The sequence below is a fragment of the Thermobia domestica genome, chromosome 2 (genome assembly GCF_964235325.1).
Source record: "Thermobia domestica chromosome 2, izTheDome1.hap1.1, whole genome shotgun sequence".
Lineage (NCBI taxonomy): Eukaryota > Metazoa > Arthropoda > Insecta > Zygentoma > Lepismatidae > Thermobia > Thermobia domestica.
The window spans coordinates 7,147,082-7,159,091 of record NC_137455.1 but is presented as its reverse complement, the minus strand read 5'-3'; the positions used below and the strand labels follow the sequence as shown (position 1 = coordinate 7,159,091).

At 36.7% G+C, this 12,010-nt stretch overlaps 1 protein-coding gene across 1 annotated transcript in view; it reads left to right on the top strand.

Annotated features, from left to right (window-relative positions):
• eco (Establishment of cohesion) overlaps nucleotides 1–1,956 on the top strand; it is a 30,739-nt gene extending 28,783 nt beyond the window's left edge. Inside the window, exon 7 of the mRNA XM_081738319.1 lies at nucleotides 1,023–1,956. Coding sequence (XP_081594445.1) covers nucleotides 1,023–1,149 — 127 coding nt within the window. The 3' untranslated portion in view covers nucleotides 1,150–1,956. The remainder of the gene's footprint in view (nucleotides 1–1,022) is intronic.
• The last annotated feature ends 10,054 nt before the right edge of the window (nucleotides 1,957–12,010 follow it).

The following is a 12,010-nucleotide window of genomic DNA, read 5'->3' as shown; positions in this document are numbered from 1 at the left end:
AAGTTGCAAGACTATCTATTAGCCGTTATCGTCTATGTAATATAGCAGGCGAAAAGTAGGTTTCAAAAAGTAGGTAATTGACATTAAAAGTTCCGAGTTGAACAGACAATTTTTGCAAGAAGGCAAATGATCACGAAGATGAATTTTTCTGGATAAAAAGACGTCTGATTGAGAAGTGCTCGTTCACCAAGTTTCAAGCCTTAGACGTCCCCTCATTTTTAAAAAATAGAAATTATTAAAAATTCAGAAAAGTGAAAAATGCGTACTTTACAGGTATATACAGTATCTCTGTGAGGGACCTGATAAAAATATAGTTCCTCCTCATAATAGGTCTGTATGATAAGATACGTATATATATAAAAAAAAATTAGGAGTTTCAGATTTGACTATAGGTACCTATATTATTAACACAAAATTATACCTAGGACCGGGGCAGCTCCGTGGTAGAGCATTCCCCTCGAGTGCATGGGGTCCTTGGTTCCATCCCAGCTCGCGCCAAGTGAGTTTCATGATGGACAAACACTGTGTGTGTGTTTGTGTTTGTTTGTTTTCTCGGGGTTCTCCCGTTTCCTCCTCCTTTCTCTCCACCCCTAGCCAGCATAACCATGGGACGTAAAACTTAAAAAGGTTTCATTTCATTTTTTCTTGTCACCTTTAGCGAACGATGTTGCTGTGTTGACCGATTACTGTGAAAATATCATTTAATTTTCATTTCACGAAGTTATACCTTGAAATAAGCATAGGCAGAAGTACGGATAACCGAAAGTTTACTGTATAGACATATTTCACTAAAATATATATGGTCACTCAAATTAACAGTTATTTTGAACTAACAACGTGGTAAGGTAACTGACATAAAAAATCAGACGTTTTAGAAACTGTCAAGCAACGATTTATTCTATTTTTGGACCACTTAGCATGGATTTACCCGTATAAATAATATTTACTTGTGTGTTGTGCAGCAGGGCTTAGTGGTTGATTCTGTTAAAATGTTCATAACGATTTTATTTTGTTTATTCCAGAGCCCAGTTCGCCTACGGAATGATTTTGTCCATCAGCGACATGGCTTTCTCAGATCCCACCCAGTCAGGAATGGAGTTTGCACAGAAATATACGGGAACTAAGTCTTTCCTAGTCTACAATCAGTAATGAGGGTTATTTATGTGAAGCCATTCTATAGGGTTTCTGCTGAAGTATAACCATCAGTGTCATTTCAAATTGGGATTTTGTATTTTTTCAGGAACAATAGAACTGCATGTGTCATTAGGACGATATTGGTATTGGTTTTACCTTTATACAAACTAAAGACGGATTACTTGATATTGTGATATACGAAAAGTGTGTTGTGTAAAAGTTTTTTTTCAGACTTGATCTATATTGATTTTGTTAGGTTATTTTACCATGTTTTATAATAATGTTTATTTTAAACTGCTGAGGCTTTCAACCTAATTCAGTATGTTTCTAGGCAGGCTTTCGTTTTTCTCCTATATTCAACTGAAGCTAAGCGTAATATGTATTAACATAAAACGGTTCTTTCAGTTTGGAATTGCTAATTTCATGTATGCTTGTTTTTCTAGTGCATATCATTTGATCTGTCCACCTTTCTATACAGGAATTTCGATATCTTTTTATTTCATCTGCAGTTGAAAACATTTTCTACATATACAAGCATTTAATTATCAGTCAGATATTTAGTAGGAACAGGTTTTATTTATTTTACTAACTGTTTCTGTTTGTATGGTTTGAATATTGCCAGATTTAGCTCTTTACTTGTACTGTTACACTTGAGGCTGTTTAAGTGGTAAATCAAAAGAAATGGGGGGAAATAGATTACATGTTAATTTTGCATGCGCAATACTTGTATGTAGTTCCTAGGATCGCACATCCATTTTTATATATTTCTTCAAAAAAAAGTTGTAAAAAATCTATTTCAATAAAACCATGTTTATTCCATTATTGATTTCCTTAATTCTGGTTAGAGTACCACATTTTCGGCGTTCTTGTTCAAGCTGTTTTGAAGATTAAATCAAAAGTGAAATTTAGCCCTCTATATTGGTCTCACGGCTAGCACGCACATCTTTGGTGCACGTAGTTCCGGGTTTTTACCTGTGTGGGAGATCACTGAACGCATTACAGTGGTTCAGATTTTATCTTGTAGGTCCGAATTTCATATAGCCTTCATGCTACAAAGGGATGCTAAATTTCAACAATTAAACAACATCGGATTTTAGTAAGTCTTCTTGAGCTATCAGTTAGGTAAAGGTATTGACGTCCAACGTTTGAAATGCAAACACTGCATTCATCTTCAGAGATAGTAGTGAAGAAACCAGAGATGTGGGCATGTATATATGGTGACAATTTAGGAGCGGAACTATCAATGGGGACTTGTGATTAGCTGAGGAAATGCTGGTTCCTAAAAAGGGCCGACCAGATTGGACTGAGTTGAAAAAGAGACATTCAACAAAGCCATTTGAAAAGAGACATTCAACAAAGCCATTTTTCGTAGCCATAACAACAGTCAGTTAGGAGCCAGCATTTTCTCAGCCAATCACAAGCCACCATTCATAGCTCCACCACCCCTAAATAGTCACCATATATAGATGCCCCATCTCTGGTTTCTTCATTACAATCCCTAAAGATGAATGCGATGTCTTCGTTCGAAACGTCGGATGTCAATACTTTCACCTGACTGATGTCCTGAGAAGACTCACTAAAATCACATCGCCAGGAAAAATTAAATTCTTTCCTCAAATAACATCGAAATTTAGGCTTTGTCATATGCCTGCCCTGAAAAATATTAAATCTTGCTATCTCCATTAACTACTTTTTGGTTGCAGAAGAGTGAAAAAAATGCGAGGAGTCAATTAGCCTGAAACATTTGCAAAAATATTTAAATACTTGTTGTACTTGGAGGAAAATTGAATGAAATTATTAATAAGAAGAATTCTTTTAATCTGAAGTACCACTGTCTAGTATGCTGCACTGAGAAGCAAAGAAATATACACATGCCTTATGTTATGATTTTCTTTTCATATCACAACAAAATCACATTGAACTGAAAAGTAGAAAAAAATCTGAAACGTGATTCCTATTTCAGTTTTAATTTCAGAATACGAATTGCATAAGAAAACTGTGGATACTTGTAAAGGAGTTGACTTTATTTTGAGTGTAACGTCCCTTTCAGTAGCGAGGCTATATGAGACGGGACCTACTGGTTAACGTGGAATCCGAACTACATAAGCTCCCGCCGGGAATCGAACCCAGATCTCCCACGCCAAAGACGAGTACGCTAACCGCTTAGCCACAAATGAGCTCTACTTGTAAAGGAATTTAAAGTGTGCAATATATGGATATACACTCACTTGCGTAAATAACTACTGAAGATGAAAAGTGCTACAGAAAAATTACTATTGATTTCGTTATGAAATGAAAGGAGGATCATTATATAAGTATCATTGCATACATGCCAGTGACTAGAAAGTTATCGTTTCTGGTAATACGGTTACTGTATACACCTTTGGCGCGGGCGATCCGGGTTTTATTACCGGTAGGGCTTATGTAATTTCGATCCTACGTTAAATTTTTATGTCCATATTTCATGAAACCGCGGTACTTTTATTGAGCGTTAAACTAAAAACCAACCACTGATTAGATTTAATGTTGATTTATTAATTTCAGGGTGTCTAGCAGTCGGGAATTTGTCTTAAATTTAAAAAATGTACGGGAATTCGGGGATCTGTCTGGAATTTGCGAAAAAAAAGTCGGGAAAAATGGAATTAAATTCCACATGTTGGAAATGATGTTGACGCTTGTCGGAGCGACTCCGATAAACCTCGCGTTCCTAAATGCATCGCGATGTAGTACGTTTACATCGTATTTTTTTAAAAGTGTTCCTAAATACATTGCGATCCATCTCAACCGTTTTTCTATTTTCTACATAGAAGCGGTAAATCAGTTGTCAGAACAGGTTGCTTCCATAGAGGAGGAGATCAAAAAATTGCATGATTAGATTGTTTCATTGCATATATGAAGGAGACATTCTATGATCAGGTAAGAACTTGTACACTTTTTCATTACATTCAACCTTTCCTAATTTTACGAAAACATTTTTTTTAGAATGAGTCGGGAAAAATTTGGAAATGGTCGGGGAAAAGTCTGGAAAAAGTCGGGAAATTGTTGAGAGAAATTTGCTAGACACCATGTAATTTTTAATTCAATATGATTCGAATACTCCTCTATTGCTCTTTAGATACACCCTGTAGAACGCCTAAAAATTTTACGTTGTGTTCGTATAATTTTACCCTTCGTTTAATCTTGATAAGAACAAAAATTACTGTATCTACAAAAAAAATTCGATAATTTAATCGGGATTACTTTCAAGCTGAGGAACGAGTCAGTGATCAATATTTTTTTGTGTTCAGTTAGGATAATGTTACTTACAGCACGTGAAAATTAACAAGAATCGTTAAGGTCGTTTCGCTAGCATCAAAATTTTAAAAAATAAAATTAAAGTTCTCACCGCTTCCTGTAAAACTAGTAGCTTTTGTGCTATATAGTCCCAAAAATTTTATTATCTCACATATTGAAAACTGCATTCCGACTTCCCTTCAGACCCATTTTTAACTTGCTTTTGGAAAACAACACCGACGTTTGGGAGGTGAATCCTGACACCAAGATAAGACAAAAAGTATAGACCAACCTGGGTGCACAAATGCTTCCTTTCGGAGTTGGAGGCTGCCGAAAATGATTTTTAAAGGTCCATATCTCCAAAACTATGGACCCTACGGCAGTCGTTTCAAGATTTCACTTACAAAATAATGTATGCTCTATCCAAAAATATATGTTTAAGAATCCTAAGGTACTCGGGTTGAGGGGGGGGGGGGCGCATTGGTAGAGCGTCCACCTCTGGTGCATGGGGTCCCGGGTTCAAACCCTGCTCTCACCAAGTGAACTTTGTGGTGGACAAACCATGTGTGTGGGTTTCCTCGGGGTTCTCCCGTTTACTCCCACTTTCTTGGTTCCACCATTTCATTCATTTCTCATCTTCACGGTCTCCTTTAGCCAAGCCGGCATAATCGTTGGACGTAAAACTCAAAAATTTCATTTCCTAAGGTACTCAGGGCACAATTTTTATAGAGGGAGTTTGACTATGGGCATATAATTTGAAGTACTCACCAACTACCTCTGTAAAAATTGTTGTGGAAGTACCGCATGATTGTGAAACTTGGATATTTAGATAGGGTACATACTAGTTCCTAAGTGAGGTCTTGAACCGACTACGGTAATTAATAGGTTTGGAACTATGGACTTTTATTACAGTTGATTTTTTCATGTTTTTGGCAGCCTGTTCGAAAGGAGGCATTTGTGCAGCCAGGTTTGTCTATACTTTTTGTCTTACCTTGGTGTCAGGAATCACCTCCGAAACGTTGTCGGTGTTATTTTGAAACACCCTGTATATTTATTTTTTAAAGCATCATCGTGTACATTGATATATTGTGATATTCAAACTTGTTTTAGTTTTTACTGTTAATATTTTTAAAAAAAATCCTTAGACGTAATTGGAAAAGTTCGTTATATTTTATAATTATTTCCAATTCCCTTAATGAGATCCTCGTCTCTGAATATTATGTGGATAGTTCCTTTTAAGAAAGTGAAAAGTAAATAAATTATTAAGTTAATGTAAGTAATAAAGAGAATCATTCTATAATAAATGATATCTTGAAATTTGTTGATTGTTTTATTTTTCTCAAACTGTTCTGATTTATCTTTGCACTTTAGACACTGGAAAGCCAAAAGAACTAAACTCTCTCTAGTCGGTAGAAAGTTTAGAGGTAAAAGTAATCTTTCTACTTTTGTAGTGATTCAAGTTCCCCTACTTTCCAATCACAAATAAATATATGCAAATAATCCTTTCATGGAGTTTACACTGCATTTTTGTTCAAACACAGTAGTTGACCTAGATCCCAGCTTTTGAATGGGTTTTAACTCAGTGACCAGCAATAGAAAATACTAGGTCGTTCAACATACAAGTTCCCCATAGCTGTAAAATATTTATTTTCTAAGATACGCTTGTAAACTATCCATACATGTGTAGGTGTGTCCTTCCTCCCTTCTCCACCTAATCCCCATTGAGATTCAGGCATTTGTCTCACCGTTGCACCAATTTGCCCAAAAGCTTTGCAAAAAAATCAGGGTTCTGACTATTTAGCACTCTCGTCACATTCAACTTGGCTTCTTCATCTGTTTCGAAACGTTCACCTTGCAATACAGACTTTTAACACCGGAAAAATTAGAAATAACTTGTCGCTAAATTGAGAATGTATGGAGAGTAGGTAAGCCGTTTCCAACCTAATTCTTCAATTTTGTGTCTTTGCGTGCTGAGTGGGGGTGAGCGTTATCGTCAAGAAGACACCAGGTCGCGTATGTCTAGTTTCGTTTCTCTGAAGAAGAGCTCAGGTTCGACATAAGCGACCTGATCTCCTGTCAACTGGTGATGAAGTGAAGCTGAATGTAAGGAAAGTGCGAAATAGCCAGAGTCCTGATATTTTCCAAAGGGTTTGGACAAATTGCTGCATCGCTGAGACAAATGTCTGAATCTTAATGTGAATCATGTGGAGAGGCGAGGAAGGACCCACCTACATATGTATCTTAAAAAATAAATATTTTACAGATTAAGCAAACTTATATTAAACTGAGAGCCTCCCAAACAAGATCAAAAGCTAGGACAAAGCAATCGGTGTAAATGGATACCGCAATGTGTAAAAATTTCTCCTTTGAGAAATCTTAGCCAGTTGTATTTACAATATATGCATAATTACCATTTTAGAAATTTTTAAAGCTGTTTCACGAAGAGCCTCCAATTTATGCACTTAACGAAGTAGCTTGCACCCTTGTCAAGAGTCTGTTAGGTAGCTTCGTAAACCTCAATGAGTTTTACTTCAGATACTGTTGAAGAATTTACTGAGACAAAATTTCCAAGTTCATAACAGGAATCAAATAATACTGAACTGAGAGATGGTTACAAAGAAACACCGTTCAATATGGATTAATGTTTGTTATTTTATCGAAAATAGCACACTGTCCGATTAGGTAGGAAGATGATTTCATTCAAATGACTGCCTCGGGTCGCTCGACTGTAGTCCTTCCTGTCAATCCAATTTTGCAGTATTTGTTGGATGATTTCTTCACGAATACCTCAATCAGTATTGTGTTTAGGTATCTGAATTGCTTCTGAATTGTCAGCATAACATAGATTTTTAGTGGCAGTCTTCTTTCTTCCCTTCACACACACAAATTTCTAACCGCTGTGTATATATCTCTACAGCGCACTCCGTTAACCATAACGTTGTTACCATTTTCATCTTTGAAGTGGTCAATAATGCCGCCATTCCATAAACCATACAAAACACACATACGCTGAGGATGCAATGGCTTCTGGACGATGAAATCCCTGTTTTCCGTGTCTGAAGTACGGCAGTTTTGCTTGTTGACATAGCCGCTGAGAGAAAATGTGCCTCAACCGAAAAGAGGATTTTGTGAGCAAAAGTAGTGTCAATTTCGAGTTGCTCTAAAGTCCAAACAAAGAAGCGATAACGAATATGATGGTAATTTTGCTTCAGTTCCTGATTAAGTTAGACCTTACAAGAGAATAGTCCGAGGTCTTTATGTAGAATTCGCCTCATGCTGGTGCGAATAATGTTTAGTTGCTGCGATCCGGTAAATTGAGGTTCTCGGATTGAGGCGCAGATTTTCGACAGTAGCAAATCTTGGGCACACACGAGGATGTCTTGGTTATCACTTAACATACCAATCTACTGTATTATTTGCTAGTTTATGCCAAAAATTGAGTGTCTTACGATTCTGCCAAGTTAGGAAGATGTTATGAAATTTTGTATATAAACTTGTCATTAAAAGTAAGTCGGCACGTATGCTAGCGTTTTAAGGGGAGAAGGGGACATTTTCTATCATCCCTATCTCTACATTGAGAGTGATGTTCCCTGTTTGTGATTCCATGATGGGAAACGATTGAACAGTTTCAAACGAATTTTGGAACATAGATAGATAGTACCTAATTTCAGCAGTATTTTTCTTTCTTTTATGTTACTTTGATGAGAGGGTATGTAACGCCCCTTTATAACTTATCTACAATTGTATTACTAGTATAACTTACAATATACTTCTTGTAACCATTTGTATTTGGCAACCCTGTTGAAACATCATGTTCGCGGGTGCGCGCAAAGGATTCTGGGTACTCAGCCAGAAAAATGAAAACGTAATGGGTGATAGTAATTTTCGCCTGCCAACATATTTTCGATAAATCTTGTTTATTAGTGGTCATCCGAGTATCCAAAGTGGTTTTAGTTCACTTTGCAATATAGGGAACGATTCCTCACAGCCAGTTTGTGCAATTAGTTTGAATAGCAGCAATATTTGGATGGAGTTGGAAAACAGGTTCCTGTCTTAGCCTACCACGTGAGTCGACATTGTGTGCGCGAATTTCTCAAGTTATCTTCAATAGTTTCGTAGAAGCAAATTTACATATATAGTGTGCAATTTTAGGGAGTGGCTTTGTCACTATGCCAGTATTAGCGCACATATTTAGTTTATGGCTTAAACTAAATCTCATTATGCACAGCTAAGCTCTTGGTAGCGGGGCCCCCAACCCATCCACGTCGGCAATAAAGCAACGCAATGTTTGATTATCTTTTCCATCTGCATTATCACTTTGCATCGGTTCAGTTACTTACCATGGAAGTTCCAAGATCGTATTGTCAACCCATCAAGGACAAACTAGCCTTCTGCAAGTGCATTCCAGTAAGCAGCCAACACAACAAGCCGAGTGATCAGTCCGTATGGTCAAGTAATTATCGCATCTTTATGATAATCTTGAATTTATTGCACAGCAGTCCAAGTTCGTGTAACCTTATAGTCAATCTGAGCAATTATTTTCGTTTGCTATGTGCGAAGGTGAACATGCAACAATAAGTCCTGTAAGTGGAGTAGAATCTTGTACTTTGGAGGTGTAGAGTTCCAAGCCATGAAGTTTACTTGTGCGTGTTTTGCTCAAGTGCTTTTTCAGTATCTTAGTAAAGCAACCAGTCTTAAGGTTGTGGTGATAACCCAACGTTCGTGCTATTCATATAGTTCATTCAGGTTTATAATAAATCGGTGTACCATCACCGTATCATCGGGACTGCCCATTGTCATCCAGGAAGTGGATGCCCCACCATCTCCTCTCCGCCCGGGGAAAGGTCATTTGAAATGAGGATGTCTTCCTACAATCAGACTCCTGTGCTGAATAATCCAGAGGATCAACCCAGCGATAGTGATTGGTCAATTTATCCAAGCCTCAATGTTACGTGGGTGAGTGACGTAGTAATTCGTGTGTCTCGTGTAATCAGTGTTCTTTTGGAAATGTTTCTCGCTTGTGTAGAAAGTGTATTTGAGAAAATGATAGTATGTCATATTTATCCAATGCCTGCCATAAGGGTAAGTACCCCATGTGATAAGAGCCCGCCTTCGCAGCCGGCTAATAATTCTGCGTTGCACAGAATTTGTCTTCACTTTCAGTGATTTATCGACGTAATGTGTACATATCGCACCCTCTTGTGGATTTGCCAGTGCACTATTAAAATGTTGGTTTGCAGGTAATCAGTTGTATTTATCAGAAGTCTTAGTTACTTCAGAAGCAATTTATGAATAAGATGAAGTGCATAGCTTATAACTATCCTTCAAGATCATTATGGTTAAGCCGCGAGCACGTCTCCACTGTTTAAAGTTTGCTTGGCCACGTAGCACAAGTTGGTCAAGAGTGTTGTCCTCTTTGGTTGTCATGGTTGTGTTACAACTGATTTAACTCTTTGTAGGAGTCATACTGTTCTCGTTCTAGTTCTTTCTTCTTAATCTCTGCCTGAAGGTATCTTAGCCGCAGTAGTGCTCCACTGCAAATTGACTACATGGTTTATTTTTTATTAGTTATGTCCCAATGTCTATATTATTGTGGTATGATACAATGTCAATTGGCGTGACTTGTTACAATGTTTTACAGCTATGTCTATCTAACTTGTCCACCTTAAATAATCCTACTCCGTCAGGATCAATTGTTCGTCTTGGCAACGTCTGCTATAAACAATCACAACATGATGTTTCTCTTGAAAAGGGTTTATTAGCCTGTTAGTAATAATTTAGTGGTGTATGATGTTTGTTTATACTCATGTCTCACTCAATTCTATGTCCACCCGACTAGTCGTGGTCACTAAAGTTAAATTGCTCGAGCTATTTTGTACTAAATAAGTACTAAATCCATGGTGAACTTATTAACATAATATTTTGCATGTAGTGTATATCCTAGGTGTATTTATTATCCATGTAATATGTTTTTTTGCGTCTTTATTATTCTTCATTTTTTTTTATTTTATTCAGTATAAGTCTAATTAGTCCCGTGACTGTGCAGGTTTATGAGTTACAGAAACTTTATGTTGTTTGATTTCAGTTTCAATGTCAGATTAATCTCACATGTGAATATTTACTCAGTCAAATAAATATTACCACCTATATAATCACAATTTTACATTTGAAGAAACCAAACCTTACAGGTGTATTTTTAATGGTTGAGTTTTCCTTGTTTTATTCTCAGATAAAGAAATCACGGCACAAGGAAAGGGCTGTTCTCTGTGCACTCGTAGAGTGTACAGGTGGCAGTCTCGCACAGGTTGGATTCGTTTACCGTTGTATAGTTGTGTTATGTTTTTTTTTTTTCCTCTATTAGATCGTTTAGATGCAGGTTTACCCTGTCTTTGGTGTTTTGCTTACTTCTTTCCTGTGTTCCAAGCAGTTCACAGGTGGCGACCCCTTTCACACATCTATTAACTCGGTGCTCCGGCACTGAGCGTCAAACTTAGCCGTAGCCTGCCAGGGATTAGGGCCCTCTGGGGCGCTACAGGTACACCCTAAAGGGAAGATTTCAGCCAAAAATATATTATCCGCCACCCCATGAAGTTAGGAAGATGTAACTCGGTACAAATTTTTTGTATTTTTTACCCATAAAAGAAAAGAAGTAACAACAATTAACAGAAATATAGACAATTCAAGAATCACACTACTGATATTGAATAACGAGGTTTTCGAAAAAAATCTGTAAGCTTGTCTGAGGATAAAATCTAAAAATTCAATATTCCGAGTATCTTGAAACTAAAAATTGGACTTACGCAAATTCGTTCAAACTGTAGCTCATTGAGATGATTTGTTTTAAAAGTCACACTGATAAATCAAGGAATAGTTGCACATACAGTTAGATTAACAATCTTCGCCGGTGTGGGATTTGAAAAATGAAAATTTGATTTTTATACTGGTCATTGACCAATCAGAAACAAGTACATTAATAGTGGTCACTACGCGCCAATCAGAACAAAGCTTACACATATTCCACAACATTGACATCATTAATCATGAATCTAAACGGCATATAACAAGCAATGTGATTGGCTAAGTGCTGCCATGACGTCACGGAATCAAATTCATGATCAGATAATATCCAAATACGTTTCGCCAAAGTTTTGACACATCAATAGTTCTTACATTACACCCTTTTATTAGTTGATATATTTTATCTAATTACGACACTTGGCAACGCATTCATCAATTCTGATCATTACATCATATCAAATTCTTTCGGACAGGATCATGCCACTATTTGTCAATCTAACTTCGGTAACCTGTGACGTCACACGTAATGATCATAAGTCACTACAAAAACGTCATAAATTACAAAACAATGCGTTTTCAATAAGCAATAAGAAAATATATTGTATATTGTATATTGTTTATTCATCCATGTCGTACATTATTGGTCAGAGACCAGTACATAGGACTTGTCAAATAATAATAAGACATTTCAATATAATTGATTTACATTATTTTACAAACTATCACCCAAGTATTCATTAATATGATAATACATTTTGTTACACAAAAAATTAAATAGTTCATTTTTGAAATTTCGTATGTTTTT